Raw genomic sequence first — 20,000 nt, forward strand, 5'->3', positions numbered from 1 at the left:
ACTTTAAAACCTCTTTGTAAATAGCTTGACGCTGGCCTTTAGAAAAATTTGCTTGAGAGGGCAACACAGGTTGACAAGGTTCACTCTCGAATTCGAGGTGATAACCTTCAACACACTGTAGGATCCAAGGATCAGAGGTGATTTGACGCCAGTTCTCAACAAAGTTGGCTAAATTACCGGCGTAACTTACATTTACGCTTTGTTCTCCTTGCCCTTGTCGTAGCGACTTGGCTTCCCTCGGGAGAACTCTCTCTTGTTGTTGCTGTAGTTGTAACGACCTCAGTGCGGCGTGATGCGGTCGAGCGGTCCCGTAAAAAAGGACGTTTGTTTTCCCTTTCTTGGGCATAACTTTGGCCATGATCTTGTTGGCTTTCGTGATGTCCTCTACACTTTTGCTTAACGCATCTCCAAAAAGAAAGCGAGACAGAGGTGTAGACGGCGAACAGAGAGAGCAAAAATTCTTTGATAAATCGGGCTTTAGGAGGTCAGTGCGTTTCAGTGAGACTTGAAAAGAAGCATTGCCGATGAAAGACAAAGAGTCGCACAGGTAGTCGAGCAATACTTTCTGGTCCAACTCTGTCTTTACTTTCTTGCATTTAATTAGAGATTCAACGGCTAAACGGTAATTGCCTGAGCCGCGTGGACTGTTGATTTTTGAGCTTCCTGTGGCCCGACATCAAGCTTTCTTGATGCCCTAGGGAGATCATTCCAGGTTCCTGGATTAACCCCTGGTACTGTTAACAAATTACAGTTCTCTGGGGAGCAATACTTTTCAGCTAACGCTTTGAATTTGTTCTCAATGGGCTTCTTGGAAAAAGCCTCATTAATTCTTTTGGCCAATATATCTGACACCATTGGGTCAAGACATTCATCACCATTGAAAATGGATGTTGAAATTCCCTAATCCTCTGTTGACTCGTCCGTTTGATCTTCATCAAGGATTCATCGGAGGATTCTAAAAGATCGTTAACGGTGGGGTGAGAAGACGAGTCATTCTACTCCGTCTTTTTCTTTGCTTAGGAACACTGCTCAGACTTTTGAGTTGCTGAGTTACACTGCTCAGACTTTCGGCGCTTCGATGGCCGTTCAGGCGTTGAGTTAGAGGTCTTGCGCTTAGAATATGAAGTCGTTTCTTTATCAGAAATTTGCTCCAAAACATCCGAGTCCTCGTTGAACGTCCTCTCTTGGAACGTTGAGATCTTTTCCAAGGATCTGTGGAGCTGTGAAAACCCCAAAGCTTGTCCTAACTCTTCCACTTGAGCTGTGGTGACGCTTGTTTTAGGCTCTTTTGTCGAAAGATCGGGAGGCACCTCTTCATCGTTTGAAAGATCGACATCGTCGTCGACCTAATGTCCTTCCATATCTAAAGCTTGGAAATGGCAAAGTATCAGAGAACACGATAAAATTAAAAAATATCTTCAGAGTAGTTTACCTGCTTCGAACTGCACGAGAAAAGAAGAGGGTGCTCGTGGTATTCACTCGGTGTTATATAGCCTGTCTTCATTTACATAACAATAGTCTTCAAAGGTCGGTTTATTGCGCATGCACACAAAGGAAACGCATAATGATGTCATAATGCGTAACATGGATGAGGAGAATACTGAATTTGGAAGAAATTGACAATTAAGAATAATCCTTCAATTGAAGGACAGACTTGGTTGAATTGATCGTCCTCTTCCCTAGAACATTTTTTCACTCTCCCCAGCTCTCCAACACTTTTTACTATCCAACATGGCGGCGTTATCCTACGATCCCCATCAAAAGACGCCAGCACTGCAGGCTATAAGCAGAAAAGGGTAGTAAGGTGGATTTAATACTTTTTGGCCTCCATGCCTGGTTGTTCTTTAGTGTGGAAGAGCTTTTATCGCTGATACATTGTGACGAATTTAACAAAACTATTATCTCTATATTTCAATTTTTAGAAGTCAGTGTAATTACTTGTTAATGTAGTAGCCTTAGATGTATGTGATTTACTGGGTTGCTAGAAACCAATACCATACTACCACGAATCGTACTCGTTAAGCAAAAAGTCGGTATTTAAATTCTTGAAACACAAATTGTAAATTTTTGGTGTGGAATGGAAGGTAGTATGCTTAAGGCTTCTAGCAAATGAATTGGACTACTGCTCTTGTTGTCTTTGAGTGAAACAGTATCTTAATTAATGACTCGGATTTTTTTCCCGTTTATCCCTGGATCATTATTAGAGGGATCCAAAGATAGTGATGAAGTAAGATAGAAGTGATCCTCGCACTTTGTTAGACGCATTTGTTCTCGCGAAAGGACTAATAAATAATAAATTTTAAAGTTAAATTGCAGGTTATAGACGAATGATAGAAGTGACCTTCGCACTTATCTGGACAGTTTGCTCAAATTTTCCCGATCAGTTCGAAGATCACCTCTATCTTTTGTCAATAAGCGGCAATTCAACTAATATACCTTTCTTTCTTAGTGATTGCGTATTGTACGCTTAACAAGTTCATGTGATGGTTGCCTGCCAACAGACAAATTCAAAGGTACAAATTGGAGCGCCTAACCTCTTTTGTTATGCTCTACCCATGAAGCTACAAAAAATGGATCTCGGCTCCCCATTTAAAGTCATGTGATAAATGTGGTAAAGCAGCTTCAAAGTGGATGCTCCAGGTTCAAATCATGCCCAGGGGCTGCTTTTACTTTTTTCTTTTCTTTTTCATACCACAAGTCTTGGGACAGAGTGACCCAAATGGAGGATAATACTTCATTTAAGACAAACTGACAATAATGGATAATCCTCTATTTGAGGAAGAGATCGTGTTTAACAAAACTCGTCCACCCGAGAAAAGGTGGCTGCTCGACTGATTTAAAGAGACTGCTCGCAGTGTATTCTGACTCTTGAGTCCGACCCAGAAACCATCATATCCCTTTGTCACAGTCAGAATACAACATTACCATCAATAGTTACCTTATCAATTTCTGTAACTGGCTTTTAATTAAAAAAATAATTTAATAATTCGAGATATTTACCCAGGAAGCTCCACTCACCCGGAAGTGGTTTTCACGGAGGTCCTGCATCTGGATCCAATAGGAATTAATTTAGAGATATTAGGGAAGTGAAGTGAGGCAGTTGCAAAATTTATCCGCAAGTGTTATAGTCACCCAGTTACCAATGACGAACAAATATCAGGTGTACAATTTCCATTTAACCAGACAATTGAAAATTTTAGTGTCATCCAAAGTAAAGGGGTAGCTTAATATCTTTCAATATTCTCTTTTTTGAAATTGTTGCTGCTTTAGGTTTTTCTGTGGAAGGGGCTTGTGAGAGCAAAAAGGCAGTAAATTGTTGAGAGAAGGCAATTTACTTTTCTTTCTTGAAAAATAAAAGGATGAACACTATCATGCAGACAAGGAAAAAAAGAAGAACATTTATCATTGGTCATCATTAGCCAACTTTATTAAAGCATTCCCAGCTTACTGCTTCTGTGAAACTAAGCAAGTACGTACTGATATATCTAAATCTACCGGATGATAACATGCGCGGTATGCTACTAATATGTAATCACAAGAAATTTCTTGTTGTGAAACCTGTTGAGTGTTTTACACAGTTGTGCGAGTTAAGCAGTTCGATTCATTGATGACCAATAAGATCCATCCCCTGGTTAGCAACTGATAATAACGGGAATGTCACGGATACAAATAACACAGAGGCTTAAAAGTTCTGTGGTCGTATTTTCATCTCAGACCGCTTGACAGAGTAGTAACTATTTTTCCAATGATACCAGGTCATTCCAATTGCATCGGTCTTTCCATTAAGATACAGACCATTCAGGTTGGAGGAGTAACAAATCTTGTACCACCAGGCACCTTTATTTGCTAACGCACAGTTGCCTGAATAGTTATCATTATCGCGATCCTTGGTGGTAAACGCATGGCCACGGTGATAGCCAAGGGAATCACCTGCAGTGCCTGAATGAAAATAAAACGAATTAAATAATCAAAATAAGAAGCAGTTTTAAAACTTTTTTAAAATGCTAAAAATTGTTGATCATGACTAAAACACCACACGAGTACATACGGGTAACATACCAGTAACATACGAGTAACATACGGAACATACGGATACATACGAATACATACGACTAACATACGACTAACATACGACTAACGCACGGATACATACGACTAACATACGGATACATACCAATACATACGAGTAATACGAGTGTTTTTCTCATAAACTAAGCTCTAATTATAAGCCTTGCAAGCATTTTTGCACGTCAGCAAACACGTTCCCCCCCCCCCCCCCCCAAGGCTTTCGTTACATTTAGTCACAGCAAAATAAATTCACATGGAGTGCAAAACCCTTATCTTGCGCTGCAAGATGACAATATATTTTGGATGTCGCTGACGCCGTATGACGTCAGCAGATCCGCCATCTTGATTTCACTATTTCACCTTAGTTGCCTTTTTTAATGGCAAAAAAATCGGTGCGAAATCAAGCCAGAAAGCTTAAATGTAACCATGTACATGTAAAAATGGAGAAGAATTATGTTTAAAATGTCGAATTTTGGGAACAGTTGACACATTAAAAAATGCGCAAGCAATAAACGAACAGCTGCTTAAAGTTTCAGGAACAGAGTAAATCTCCTTTCCAAAATTTGTAAAATTTGAGGGGGTGGCATCCAACCCTTTCTCACCTCATTTACAAAACCCTGAGGGGGTGTCATCAATACCCCCCGTTCCTCCCCCCCCCCCCCCCCACCCACACTGTAATTGTGCTCGCGGGGAAATTAGCAAGTTGACAGAGACGAGACAATTGTAACACAACTTTGTATTTAAGTCCTAAATCCTTTGATGAGAATAATCCGATGTCACAACACGATAACAAGAACGAGAAGCAAAAAAGCGAACCTCACTCTCTCCAGTCCTTTTTCATTTTTCACGTCACGCTTCAAGTCCCATGCTTCCACTACAACACACTCACTCACACACACTTCATATCAGAGGTCCAAGGGGTATGTATTTTTCGCATCAAGATATCACGAATTACAAAGCTATTAAAGCCGTCAAAAGCTCTTAACAATTCAAGAAATAATGAAACGTTCCTTGCATCACTAAATAACTAAATATTTATTGACGGTATGTAAACCCTGTTGTATTGATTGGCAATTAAAGTTTCACTAAACCTGCAAAACTAGGCAATAGAACAAAACATTTTGTCTTTACTCTGTATGTCAGACAATTGATTATTACGCTCTTCAATCTGTTCAGTGCACGGTAAAGATCGAACGCGTGAAGACCATCCACTGCGCGACAGGCTATTTTTTGCGCACATCAGATTACCAGGCATGACCCCAGGCCACCAGTTTAATATCAAATATCTTTGCTCTTGTAACGTAAACTTTCCTTAGTCGGGGAAGTAATGCGTAATATTTTACTTAAGTTGTCGTTACTTTGCATAAACATTTACTGGTATGAATTTTACTCGTATATTTTCGTATTTTTTTACTCGTATGTATCAGTATGTTAGTCGTATGTATCCGTATGTTAGTTGTATGTATCCGTATGTTACTCGTATGTTAGTCGTATGTGTCCGTATGTTCCGTATGTTACTCGTATGTTACTCGTATGTTACCCGTATGTACTCGTGTGGTGTTTTAGTCATGATCAAAATTGTTAAGACGCACTTGAGATTGTTTGTTGTCTGTACTTGTCACCGACATGAAATCGATGTAACGTGTTTATCACCACACGAGTAAAATGCTTAACAGGTTTTTCAGTTTGCCGTGTTTAGGCTAAGTCACTGGCTTACATATACAACTTATTGTGTCAGTCAAAGCGAGATAAAAGTCTCTGACATCACAGTAGAATTTCTATCAGTTAGAGACAGACTACACCTAGTTGAAATGAGGAAGTGTGTCTATCTTAATTAACACAGGGTTGTTAATCACCAGAATTTTCAAACCTGAATATTTTCCCAAACTCAGCTGGTATTTTGCTCGCTCGCTTGCCACAGTAACTGAAGTGTACTCAGCAAATGCTGTATTTCCATGAATGTCTTCCAAGTCCACGCGAAGCTTGTTGCTGCTGCTTACAGTCAGGCGGTGAATCTTGTCCAGTCCAAGCCAAAACTCTCCATTTAGATTACCAAAGCCTCGTTTGTAGGCGTCCCACGCGCGAAAGAAATCTACGGAGCCGTCTTGTCTTTTTTGAAAGACCGTCCACCCTCCGCCAGCCGTTTTGTGATCACAGTACACTTCAAATTCTCCCAAACCATCGGGGTCGATTTTGTACACACCACTGATCTTTTCGCCAGAATTGTAAACATCGGCGCAGTTCTTGAAGACTGAAAATTACAGAAGCAGAATGAATTTGTCAGTTAAGTTTTGGTTTCATTCTTATTTGGAGCCTCTAAAAAGTAAGAATGGGCGTAATAGAGGAAAATACTACTATACATATCCGGCATGCAAATGTTTTAGAGGCAATTGATTGACCTAAATCTGAGTGCTTTCTGCAAGGGATTAGATGGAAAAACTTGAACCACTATTGTCTGAGAAGTGAACAAAGAATTTAAAATTTATAACTGCAAACCTTTGTCATAAGTGCCGCCAGTTTGGTTTGTTTTGAGCGCAGCGATCGCTTCTTTGATTTCAGTGAGTTGCTGCTCGATCTTCTTACAACAGTGTGGTCCGGCGTAAAAGTTGTTATTCACGTTACACTGGGGTTTACTCATGCCAGGGTTTTTTGTTGGTTGCACAGACGTTTTGGCAGTTGTCCCAACAAGAATCCCAGTAAAAAGCAGAGCAAGCTGGAATGCCATTATGCACTGATGCTTTCAGGAAACTCTTGTATGAAATGGAAGAAAAAATGCAAGTATAAAATGATTTTTAAGACTTGTGTTCCAGTTTATTTGGTCTTTCCAAACTAGATTTTTCTTGTCTCCTACGCTCTATTTTGGGAATGCTGAATCATCGATTCCTACCAATCAAATAGAAACACATTATAGCGGTAACTCGAGGCAGTACGACCAGTAGACAAGTTTTTTTTGACAAGTAGAAGACAATGTCACGAGGTAGTAGACAACTTTCTTTTGACAAGAAGACAGTTTCTCAATATTTTATGAGAAGATTTATCCAGTGAAATAACAGGGCACTTTACGAGTAATTTAGGTAAATATCTGTTCGGAAGAAGGTGGGTTAGCATTCGAAAATTCGAACTCAGACTTTTGAGGCGCACCAAGATTTTGGACACTTTTCTCAACAGATTTCCTATTTTCCTTTTCGGAAAAGTAGTGAAGAGTGTGAAGAGTGCGTAGAAATTTCGAAACCACATTGAAGAACGCTAGTGAGTTGAGCAAGAGTCAACTGTGACATTGGAATAAAATTTGAAGATTTTTCATAACTTCTATCATTTTGGCCAGAGTTTGTTTGAGAATCGTATCTTAAGCAAACGTCCCTTAAAACTTTCGGGGAAAAAGCATGACAACGTAATGTTAATATGTTTTTTTTAATCAGACCCGTCACGGATGCTAGAACTGTCGGAAGAAGTAATTACTACAGACTTGACTGAACCCGGGTGACTGAAATTCCCCTAGAACATACAAACCGATAAATATTTTGAAGGACAGCTTCAAAGTCACTAAACGAGCTTTTAAAACATTGTGGAAACCATTTTACCTAATTCCGACAAATTTTAAGACAAGCGGCCGTTGGTGCCACGAAGAGAAAACCTCGTACGGAATGATGGAATAATCAATTTGTCGTGCGGCTTTATTTTCATCTTTGATTGATGGGTCCGTGCTTCGGAATAAGCATGTTTATCAGAGATCATTAACAAAAGCTTCGAAAAGCTTGTCCCTCGTGGAAACCCTCGAGCTGAGATTTGCTGTTGACTAAAATTAAAAAAAAAACATATTGATTTCAGGTCTTATGCAGCCATAGAGCTATGGACCAATTTATAAAACAGGGAAACGAAGCCGCGGCGCAAGTAGATGACTTTTCGTTGACAAGGAGGAGCCTGACATGTTTGCCATTGAAGCTTGCCTTCATTTGCTATTTTTGAAGAGCTTTGCTGACCTCGGGAAATAGTCTAACAGTTGACAAAATAATTACCATTTTTAACCAGAGTAAAGCCGAGTGAAGAAATGTTCAGGTCAGATATTTATCTTCGTTGTCGATCTTCTTTTTGTGAAGCATATGTGTATAGTAAGCTTGGATGTGTTGTCTGTGTATTTCACCGAGCCCTAATCCATGGACTTCTCGATAGACCGGGTGTATGGATTACTAAATCGGACTTATAATGGACTGCGTAAGTGGTCGAGAAGAAAGATCGCTCATACGATTCTAAACACAAAGAGAACACTGCTAACGTCAAGCACAAATTTGCATAACGCTAAAGATGAAAGAAGCAAGTTTGGTTTTAGCTGAAGTTTTGCCAGTTATCTGCAGATACCAAACAACTTCTTAAAAGAAAGGGAGTGGAGATGGAGAGGCGTTGGAAGAAGAGAGTTTTTAAGCTTTTGTGACAAGTAGCAGTTTCATTGAAACGCAAATTTGAATGCTAAAGTTCTTGTGTTAATTCCGGATAACAAACACGCCAAAAACAAATACAGACTAAAGCCGGAATTATCAAAAGACAATGAATCGAAAACAAATTGAAAAGATTTCTCAACCATTTCCTACCTACGTTTGCAAGAGCCAATGTTTAACGAGCCATCAATGTGTAGGACTTGTTTCTTTGATATAGGCGTCGTCACACGGTTGGGAAAATCGGACATTGAGTGGTTAAGTTTTTAGTATTGTTAGGCCAATAATAATTATTATTCAAGTTCGATTGTTCGTCAGTGTAGAGTTTTGTTTTCGTTTTCGATCAAGTACAGAATAAGGTCAAGAAACACGTCAGGATGGCGTTCAGAGCCCGATTCAAGATGTTGCATTTAGCTCGTGGAATCCCACTGCAGTTAGTTGGTTTCGGACCAATTCGAGTGCGTTGCGGTCATCGGACTCAATCTCATTGTTCATTCAATATTTGGCTAGAGTAGTATTTTAAATTTAGATAATACCGTAAGCTGGTGGGCCAATGATAAACACGAGAGATTGACATTTGTGAGTTATGGACTTTTCACGAAAGTGTTGAGGACAATGATACATACGAGGTGATACTGATGTAAAGTTTTTTTTCGTTTTGGCTGGCTTCCTGTAAACTTTAATCCTTGGTTTTACTATTCCACGAAGACACCGTTCTCAGCAAAAATATGAAATAAAAAATGGGGGTCACCGTACTCGTTCAGGGAAAAAAATAGTCATTCCTTGACGGGTTAACCTTGGCGTTAATAAAAATCCTCCATTTATTAATGTGCACGACTGAATGCGCGCGCCAATGACGCCAGAAATTATGCGCAGTAGAGTTGCGCAATGAAAAACCAGGGAATCACCTTAAGCTTCTCAGACACGGCCATTATATATCATATTAAACTACACTGAGGAAACAGACATTTAATACTTGCCTCTCTTTTTGGTAACAGCCGGCCCTTGGACGAAACTTTATATTAACTTCTGTTACCAAGGAATCTCCTGAAGTGTAAATTACTTACCTTGCTTCTCCTCACGCTAGGTTCCAGAGCCTAACTTTCCTTTTCTTGGGGTCCATTTCACCCCGCGTTTTGATGGCAGCGTTTGGCTTGGCCCCAATGCAGTATTGGCTTTCGCAAGGGAAGGATACAAACTCACAGATGTAAACTTCTCAGACTTGATAGATGCATTGGGATACAGGTATGTTGCTTTGCCGAAAGGCCATCTTTGTGTTAAATCATACTCGTACATCATACATGTGGTGTACTGGGAAGTAGCCTATATCCGGGAAACCACAGTGATACGTTGTTGTTGATTAAAAAGGCTGTTGTGCTTGGATTACCGACTTCCTGTCGTTTTATTTCGATTACAAACACTACATTTGCGACGAGGATTTGCCTCAATGGCTGAGAGAGCCCTTCCAACGCTAGATCTATCGGGATCTTCATCATAAGTGGCAAGCAACTGGAAGAAGTGGAAACGAGCATTCGAGTATTACGCTGAAGGAAAAGGCTTAGACAACGCGAGGAAGAAAACTTCACAGCTTCTGCACTATGCAGGAATGGAGGTAAAGGATATTTTCGAAGATCTTGTCGACCCCGATCCGGCGGGTAATCAAGATCCCTATGCAGTCTGTATGAGGAAGCTTGATCATCATTTTCGCTCTGACGAAAATATTCCATTTGAGCGCCACGTTTTCCGGCAGTTGGCGCCGACGGATGGCGAACCAGTTGATAAATTTGTTGTGCGTCTCCGTCGACAGGCAAGGTATTGTAGTTTTGGTGATGCTCTCGATGACAACCTACGAGATCAGTTAATTGAAAAGCTGCCCGACATAGGATTGAAAAAGAAGCTGTTGGAGACCAGAAACATTACTTTATAGCAAGTTTTGGAGAAAACAAGAGCTTCGGAAGCGGCGGGACAACAAGTGAAGCACATGGCGGGTGTATCGGACGTAAACGCAGTCGGACGAAAGGAGGATAAGACAAATGATCAGTCAGTGAAAACGTGCTTCAGCTGCGAAAAGGCAGGACATTTCTCACGGGATCCGTGCTGTCCAGCGAAAGGTAGGAAGAGTTCCAGCTGCTCAGTGTATGGCCATTTTGCAGTGTGCTGCAGAAACCTCGACCGAAATGCACCTAAGACAGGAAGAGGCCTTCATCCAAAGAGCACCCGTGGCAATCGTAAGGCGTTCAGTAGACAGACAAACCAAGTGGAAGATTATTTGGCGGGTAGCAGTCAAGAAGAAGAAAACCCCGCCTTTGCGTTGTTTACTGTGATGGAAGAAAATGAGGAGGGTCTTTGCAAAGTGTCGACCGCACGTCACGTACCGACGATGAATGTGAGTATTGATGGAATTGTTCAGGAAGTTTTGATTGACTCAGGGTCTGTGAGCAATTTGATGGGGGAAAATGATTTTCAGAAATTGAAGAATGCTGGTTTCAAGGGGAACCTCGAACATTGTTCAAGGAAATTGTTTGGCTATGGGGGCAGAGAAATTGAGGTCATTGGCCAGTTCAAAGAGGAAATTTCGGTGGGAAATGCTAAGGTAACTTCCAATTTTGTTGTAGTTAAGTGTGGGCGTTGCATATTGGGGAATGCTACGGCCAAGGAGCTAGGTGTTCTCCACATTGGTCCAAAGGTCAGTCCCATTGGCGGAAGTTGTAATGAGTCAAGAGTGACTTTGCCAACCAGCTCAAAGCTCAGTACCCTAAAGTGTTCACAGGAGTTGGCAAACTAAAAGACTTTGAGTTGAAACTGCATGTTGACCCCAATGTACCGCCTGTGGCACAAAAGTTAAGGCGAGTTCCGTTTGCGCGTCGAGACAAATAGAAAGCCAAGATCGATGAACTGTTAGAGGGGGATATCATTGAGAGAGAGGAAGGCCCCACTACATGGGCTAGTCCGGTTGTCGTAGCACCCAAGCCGTGAGGTGAGATAAGACTTTGTGTGGACATGCGTCGCGCAAATGAGGCCACTATGCGCGAACGGCGTCCGATACTTACTGTTGATGAAGTACTAGAAGAACTAAATGGCAGTACTGTCTTTTCGAAGCTAGATCTGCGTCATGATTTTCACCAGGTGGAGCTGCATGCAGATTCCAGGGACATTACCACCTTTGTAACACATGAAGGTTTGTTCCTCGCTGATGATGTGATTGTTCACGGAAAGACAGTTGTGGAGCATGACCAGAGCTTACACAAGCTGTTAGCTAGGCTGGAAGAAAAGAATCTTTCCTTGAATGGCGAGAAGTGTACCTTTGGAATGGGTAAAGTACTTTTCATGGGCATTCTCCTTTCGGAGCACGGCATCGGGCCTACCAAGGAAAAGGTGCGGGCAGTAAAAGAAGCAACCCGTTCGTCGTCGGCCTCCGAAGTGAGAAATTTCCTGGGTCTTGTGGGATTTAGCTCGAGATTTATTCTTGATTTTGCGACCAAGGGAGAACCTCTGCGAGTACTATGTCGAAAGGATGAGAAGTTTCTATGGGGTAAGGCACAAGAGGAGGCTTTCAACACGCTGAAAGAAGACATGGCATGGCTTACTTTGACCGGGAAGCACCCACAGAAGTCATAGCAGACGCCAGCCCAGTGGGACTTGGTGCGGTTTTGGTTCAGGAGGTAGACGGGGAACGCCGTGCAGTATGTTATGCCAGTAGAAGTCTTAATAACACTGAACGCCGGTACAGTCAGACTGAAAAGGAAGCACTTGCGCTTGTTTGGTCCTGCCCGAATTTGACCTAAGGACTGGCGATTTATGAAACCTGGTTTTCTTTGAATAAAGAAACCAGGTTTCAAAAAAATCGCTTAAATCAAGTTAAATCGGTAAAATAACGACACAAGGAGCAAACAACACACGTATGGAATAAGGTAAACCATTTGTATTGAATATTTCCGCTTTTAACTACCTCCATGGATATCTTGTAGAATATCCCATACAAACCCTTATAATTCGACGCTATATTGTGCTCCTTGTGTGGATCATAAAGAGAGCTTGGGCTGCCTGTGATAGCTCACGCTCAGAGAACACAATCCTGCCGTATGATTGGTTGCTGCCTTATCCCCTTGGGATATGTACAGCGTGCGAGTCGATCTAAAAACAACTTGAGACATACAACCTATGGAAAAGGGTATGTAAGGGGGATGCACTCTCCCCTCTTATTTTATCTTGGCTCCATTTACTTACGATTCTGCATGTTTTTATCAACCAACCAGGGGCCCTGCAAGTGTTCGTGCACAGGCCATGGACCTTGAATTGAAGGAAATTTAGTGGAAGACTTTGTGTTCGACGGAGGAGTAGGGGACATCGAAAGCCGAGTGCTGCATGTCAGAAATGCTCCATCTCCCGGGGCAACCTCGTCTTTGTCCATTGCTAAAATGGTTGCCGAGAAGGTCCAGGAGCGGTTTAATCTTTAGCATCAATGAAGATAGCACATTTTTATTGGTGCATATTCGAAATTTGGCGGTTGTGCTACATTAATCAGCAAATTGAGGATAATGTGATGGGATGAATGATTTATCTTCATGCTCGTTCCAGTAATCCAGTTCAACCATAAAAACACGAGTAACGTCTAATGAAGTTGTAATAAAGGATAGGGATTTGAAAGCTAAAAGCTGAAGAGCGTGCAGAGCCGACATTTTTTGACAGCAAAGGCTTGTTTAAAGACTAAATGTTTTAAACGCAAGTCCGCCATTTTGAAGGTAGAGCGGAATTGGCGCGAGATAGGCCCCCTCCCCAACTACAAGTGTAAATTGATCAACACGATTTCTTCCTCAAATGAAGGGGTATCCTTCATTGTCAGTTTGCTCCAAATGAAGCATAATCCTCCATTTAGGTTACTCTGTCACAGGATTTCTGGTAGCAAATAAAAAGAAAAAAAAAGTAAATGAAGCAACTGGACAGGACTTGAACCCAGAGCACCCACTTTGAAGGAAGTGTCCAGTTGCTTTTTTCCCTTTTCTGGCTTGAGGACTTCTATCTGGCGATGAAATAGTTGTTGGCAAAAGCCGCTTGAATCTACCAGAATGGTCATCAACTTCCATCACAGCCGAGTTATCCTTCTCTCTTTTCAAGTTTGAGGCGATGAAGGTATGGAAATCAAATGCGTTCCGTATTTTCCTACCACAGGCATGACATACTCGATCAGAGAACGTGTCTGATTTTTCAATTTCCAGTCCAATATGTGAACAGAGTTCTGCCAAAGTCAGACCTTGTATGCATCCTTCGCGCTTCGAGACCTTGAAAAGGTTTTTCGTTGAAATATACGAATTTTTTTTAATTCTCCGTATTTAATCTTTAGCGGACAACAACACAATCTACAATTATCATTGACGCTTGAAATAGCCCGTTCAACATTGGCAGGCTTTTTCGGCGTATCGCCCTTCGTAGCCATCGAAAAAGACGAGAGAGCATGAGGATTTGTTTTGATTTCTTGCCAAACGCGCCACACTTTCGTGAAGTTTCATATTACTATCAAGCCTATGATTGGCTGGGGAAATTGAAACCAGACAAGTTGTCACCGCTGGTGTCAAAATGATGTGAAGGGGGCGGCAGTCAAAAACCCCTCGAATGCGGGCAGGCGGTTTTTAATTTTCTCGCGGCTTCGCCGCGCGTTCTCGCGTGCTTCGCGCGCGATTTTCGCGTCTTCGCCGCTCGTGCGCCCAGCTCGACAAAAAACCGCCATGCTACGCAGGCTAGTGAATTGTTGAGAGAAGGCAATTTTTACTTTTCTTTCTTGAAAAATAAAAGGATGAACAGTATCATGCAGAAAAGGAAAAAAAGAAGAACACTTATCATTGGTCATCATGAGCGAACTTTATTAAAGCATTCCCAGCTTACTGCTTCTGTGAAACTAAGCAAGTACGTACTGATATATCTAAATCTACCGGATGATAACATGCGTGGTATGCTACTAATATGTAATCGCAAGAAATTTCTTGTTGTGAAACCTAGTGAGTATTTTACACAGTTGTGCGAGTTAAGCAGTTCAATTCATTGATGACCAATAAGATCCATCCCCTGGTTAGCATTTGATAGTAACGGGCATGTCACGGATACAAATGACACAGAGGCTTAAAAGTTCTGTGGTCGTATTTTCATCTCAGACCGCTTGACAGAGTAGTAACTATTTTTCCAATTATGCCAGGTCATTTCCCTCGTATCGGTCTTGCCATTAAGATACAGACCATTCAGGTTGGAGTAGTGAGAATTCTTGTACACCAGACACCTTTATAGTCTGACGTACAGTTGCGTGAATCGTCGATGTCGTTATCGCGATCCTTGGTGCTAAACGCTTGGCCGCGGTGATAGGCAAGGGAATTATCTGCAGTGCCTGAATGAAAATAAAACGAATTAAATAATCAACATAAGAAGCAGTTTTAAAACTTTTTTAAAATGCTAAAAATTCTTAAGACCCACTTGAGATTGTTTGTCAACGACATGAAATCGATGTAACGTGTTTATCACCACACGAGTGAAATGATTACCAGGTTTTTCAGTTTGCTGTGTTCTTGTTTTTTAGCTAACTTACTGGCTTACATATACAACTTATTCTGTCAGTCAAAGCGAGATAAAGCTCTCACAGTAGAATTTCTATCAGTTAAAGACAGACTGCACCTAGTTGAAATAAGAAAGTGTGTCTATCTTAACACAGGGTTGTTAATCACCAGAATTTTCAAACCTGAATATTTCCCCAAACTCAGCTGGTATTTTGCTCGCTCGCTTGCCACAGTAACTGAAGTGTACTCAGCAAATGCTTTATTTCCATGAATGTCTTCCAAGTCCACACGAAGCTTGCTGCTGCTACTTACAGTCAGGCGGTGAATCTTGTCCAGTCCAAGCCAAAACTCTCCATTTAGATTACCAAAGCCTCGTTTGTAGGCGTCCCAAGTGCGGAAAAAATCTACGGAGCCGTCTTGTCTTTTTTGAAAGACCGTCCACCCTCCGCCAGCCGTTTTGTGATCACAGTACACTTCAAATTCTCCCAAACCATCGGAATCGATTTTGTAAACACCACTGATCTTTTCGCCAGAATTGTAAACATCGGCGCAGTTCTTTAAGACTGAAAATTACAGAAGCAGAATGAATTTCTGTCAGTTAAGTTTTGGTTTCATTCTTATTTCTAGCCTCTAAAAAGTAATAAGAATGGACGTCATATAGGAAATTACTATACACATCTGGCATGCAAATGTTTTAGAAGCAATTGATTGAGCTCAATTTGAGTGCTTTTTGCGAGGGAACAGATGGGAAAACTTGAACCACTAATGTCAGAGAAGTGAACAAAGTATTTAAAAAAATTTATAATTGCCAACCTTTGTCATAAGAGCCGCAAGTTTGTTTTGTTTTGAGCGCAACGATCGCTTCTTTGATTTCAGTGAGTTGCTGCTCGATCTTCTTACAGCAGTGTGGTCCGGCGTAAAAGTTGTTGTTCATGTTACACTAGGGTTTACTCATGCCAGGGTTTTTTGTTGGATGCACAGACGTTTTGGCAAATGTCCCAACAAGAATCCCAGTGAAAAGCAGAGCTAGCTGGAATGCCATTATGCACTGATGCTTTCAGGAAACTCTTGTATAAAATGGAAGCAAAAATGCAAGTATAAAATGATCTCTAAGATTTTTTGAGCTTCAGTTCATTTAGTCTTTCCAAACTAGATTTTTCTTGTCTCCTGAGCTCTATTTTGGGGAATGCTGAATCATCGATTCCTACCAATCAAATAACAACACATTGTAGTGACTCACAGACGAGGCAGTTGACAACTTTCTGTTGACAATAAGACAGTTCATCAAAATTTTATGAGTTTTATCTAGCAAAAGAACATGGGCACCTAACGAGTAATTATTATTTCGGTAATTGTCTGTTCGGAAGGATGGTGGGTTAACGTATAACTTTTTCGAATATTCGAAGTTAACTTTCGAGGCGTACTAAGATGTTGGACATTTCTTCTGAACAGATTTCCTATATATATCAGAAAAGTAGTGAAGAGTGCGGCGAGTGCGTAGAAATTTCGAAACCACATTGAAGAACGTTTAAATTTTGCTAAGTTGAGTAGGAGAACTGTTACGCTGGAATAAAAATTGAAGATTTATAATTTCTATCATTTTGGCCGTAGTTTGTTTGAGAATCATATTAAGAGCAAACGTTCCCTAAAATTTGCAGGAAAAAAGGAGAGGGACGAGAGAGAGAGGCGTTGGAACAAGATAATTTTCGAGCTTTGTGACCAGCAGCAGTTTCATTGAAACACAATACAAACGTTTCTCTGTTGACTCCGCACCACAAACACGCCAAAAACAAATACAGACTAAAGCCGGAATTTCCAAAAGACAATGAATCGAAAACACATTGAAAAGATTTCTCAACCATTTCCAACCTACGTTCGCAGGAGACAATATGTCTGATATGTGACAAGCCATCAATTTGTAGGATTTGTTTCGTTGATATAGGCGTCGCAGCACGGTTGGGCAAATCGGACATTAAGGGCTTGTTTATATGGTCTCGCTTACCCGAGACAGCCCTCCTTCCCGAGACAACTTTACCGAGCGTCTATATGAGAATTGCGTGAGCGACACAAAGTTGACCTTACTTAATCATGCATGTATTTTAAGACGCATCTTCAAAAAATGCGTATCATCATTCGCCTTTCTTTTTTGTTAAGTATAGTTGCGTTTTCACATTTAGCAAATGGTCTGACAATCTTAACGCAGCATTAATATGTAGTTTAAATAAAGGCTGTTTATGAATCGAGAATTTTCCGTTGACAGCGTTGAGAATTATGGCGGTAAAAAACGTTTCTTTCGAAACATGTATAAGCTCCTACATTGTTGCTTCTTTGATTTTTATTTTGCTGTCTCGTCTCGGGTGGTCGAGCCAAACAGTTTACATGCGAACAAAGTTGTGTCGCCTGCCAGGGTTACCATACCTGCCGAGGCGAGACAACTCGCCTCCCCGAGTTGTCTCGCCCACCTCATGTAAACGGTTGATATAATTTTTTAAACTAATGAGTGGGTAACTCGGGGGGAGGGTTGTCTCATGTACCCGAGACCATATTGTAGCGACTGTACCCCCCTTAGGAAAGCTTGTGTACCAGTCCCGCGCAAAGTTAGTGTTGATGTCGGATTAAAAACACAGAAAGAAACTACTCGTCGCTGTGTTGTATTAAAGGAAAAGTACGGCTTAGAAAAACCGAGACGAAGTTGCGGGACCAAGTGAGAAATCCCCAGCGGGCAAGATAGCTCCATCCTGCCCGCTCGGGTAGCCAATCACAGTGCGGGATTTGGTTCGTCTTGCCCGCTCATGGGGCTAGTCATATAGTAATCCCACTGCAGTTAGTTGGTTGCGGACCAATCAGAGGCGTTGCGGTCATCACACCCAATTCAATTCATCTTCCAAATCGGCACCCTTAATCCTCACGGTATTAACGAACGCTTTTCATTTAACTAATATATTCCTTTTTTCACGTTGCCATGTTACCACCAATAGCGTAGCTTCTACTGTACTATAAAAACTACACGTAACCCTCAATTCCTCGATTCGCTGTGACAAAGGGCTAACGCTCGAAACGTCAGCTTTTAGGGCCGATTTACACGGTGCGATTTTTGTCGCATGCGACAAGCTCACGACAGGCCATAAGACATGACTTACGATTGTCGTAGCGTTTTAAAACATGTTTCAAATGCTAAGACATTTTTCTGACGTACACAACAATCGTAAATCATGTTGTGGGCCTGTCGTAAGTCGTTCTCGCACGCGACAAAAATCGTACCATGTAAATCGGCCCTTAGAATCTATGTACGGTGGCCAATTTACATTATCAACTCCGTAGATAAAACCAGATTTTTGTATATCAAATAAACCTGTTGCGGTCGATTTTTGGCGCATGCGACATGAAGCTTACGACAGGCCTAGGACATGACTTACGATTGTTGTAGCGTACGCGACAATCGTAAACGAGTTGTAGACATGTCCTAAGCTTGTCGCCTGCGACAAAAATTGTACCGTATAAATGAACCTTCAGAGACCTTTATACAAAAGATATACAAAAGTAATTGTCTGGTTTTCTCCCGCAAATATTGTGGCGTCATACGCCAGCGTAGGTAATCCGATGTTCAAGATACAAATAAATGGAGAAGCTAATGGAAATCAGGGGTATTTGCCACGAGCGGGAGACTGTTTGATTATTTGGAAGCAAGTATCTTTCGAGTATCTTCCCTCTTGGATACCGATTGGCGAAATCTGGACGCGAGCGCGTGGGTCAAACATTTTCCAAAAGCGTGAAGAGATGTCAATGTATGACTTAAAGGAACAACAAATGTATTAGCAAATGTAATTGTTTGGTTTTAAGAAAGAAATAATTGTCTTTCTTTGCGTACACCAGATGTTTTGACGAATACACCAGACATGTTTTAAATATGAAATAAACTGTTTTAAGTTACCCGAACAATAGTTTAGTTGTGAGTATTCATCATGATATGCGAGAAAGATAAAAGTACGGCAGCGCGTTAGGTGGCTCATTTAACTTGCCCCAGACTGCGGATCCGTAGAGGTCCGTGAAAATATGCGCCGCAAGGAATCACGTCCGTTCTACTGAGTTTATAGAAATTAGAGAGAGAGAGACGGCTCATGGTCTAAAGTATCCCGGGAAAGGATTGCGAGATTGGGGCATAACTGTTATTTCTGAATATCATGTGAGGCTAGTATTAAACAAACTAAATTGTTGGCATAGACTTGTTCCATTTGGTGGCTTCTTAATAAGGGCCGATTTAAACGGTACGATTTTTGTCGCATGCGACAAGCTCACGACAGGCCCACACATGACTTACGATTGTCACAGCGTCGTTTTAAAACATGTTTTAAAATGCTACGACATTTTTTCTGACATACACAACAATCGTAAATCATGTCGTGGGCCTGTCTTAAGCCGTTATCGCATGTGACAAAAATCGTACCGTGTAGATCGGCCCTAAGAAACTGGTTTTTTTATACTGAATAACCACCTCCAAGTTGTTTGGCGCAGTGTATTGGTTGCTGAAACGATACGAGTCCGTTCAACTGACCGAGACAGGAAGTGACAAATTTAGCTAGATTAAATGAATGTAATCCATAGTAGAACGCAGAGCCTGGTCTTCTCATTTTATGGTTAATAGATATAATATAATAAGAGTAGATTTAACTTGAATGTGGGCTGTTTCACTCGTAACTGCTCCTTCCGTACATTTTTATGAAATTACCAAAAAACTGGCCATAGATTTTTACTAGTAATTTTTACTAATCCATGAAGATATCGTTCTCAGCAAAAATATGAAATAAGAATTAGCGGTCACCGTACTCGTTCAGGAGAAAATAGCCATTCCTTGACGGATTAAGCTTGGGGTCAATTAAAATCCACCATTTTATCAGTGTGCGCGAGCTAATGCGCACGCCAATGATGCCAGGAATTATGCGCAGTAGAGTTGGGCAATAAAAAA

General features: G+C 41.2%; 1 protein-coding gene and 2 pseudogenes across 2 annotated transcripts; 1 reads left to right on the forward strand and 2 right to left on the reverse strand.

The window, feature by feature from the left end:
- Nucleotides 1-3,443: 3,443 nt before the first annotated feature.
- On the reverse strand, nucleotides 3,444-8,937 carry LOC137979143 (microfibril-associated glycoprotein 4-like). Of its 2 annotated transcripts, none has more exons than XM_068826339.1 (4): nucleotides 8,659-8,937; nucleotides 6,565-6,818; nucleotides 5,939-6,319; nucleotides 3,444-3,939 (listed from the first exon to the last, which is right to left on the reverse strand). In XM_068826339.1, the coding sequence occupies exons 2-4, from the start codon at nucleotides 6,791-6,793 to the stop codon at nucleotides 3,683-3,685; spliced, it is 867 nt and encodes a 288-aa protein (XP_068682440.1). In that variant the 5' UTR covers nucleotides 6,794-6,818; nucleotides 8,659-8,937; the 3' UTR covers nucleotides 3,444-3,682. The 2 variants fall into 2 exon arrangements, with proteins under 2 accessions (XP_068682440.1, XP_068682439.1); XM_068826338.1 differs by having other exon boundaries at nucleotides 8,655-8,937.
- Nucleotides 8,938-9,945: 1,008 nt separating this feature from the next.
- LOC137980597 (uncharacterized) overlaps nucleotides 9,946-20,000 on the forward strand; it is a 12,120-nt pseudogene continuing 2,065 nt past the window's right edge.
- LOC137979810 (ryncolin-2-like) lies at nucleotides 14,613-15,971 on the reverse strand (annotated as a pseudogene).

This window comes from Montipora foliosa, chromosome 12 (genome assembly GCF_036669935.1).
Source record: "Montipora foliosa isolate CH-2021 chromosome 12, ASM3666993v2, whole genome shotgun sequence".
In the NCBI taxonomy this organism is placed as follows: Eukaryota; Metazoa; Cnidaria; class Anthozoa; order Scleractinia; family Acroporidae; genus Montipora; species Montipora foliosa.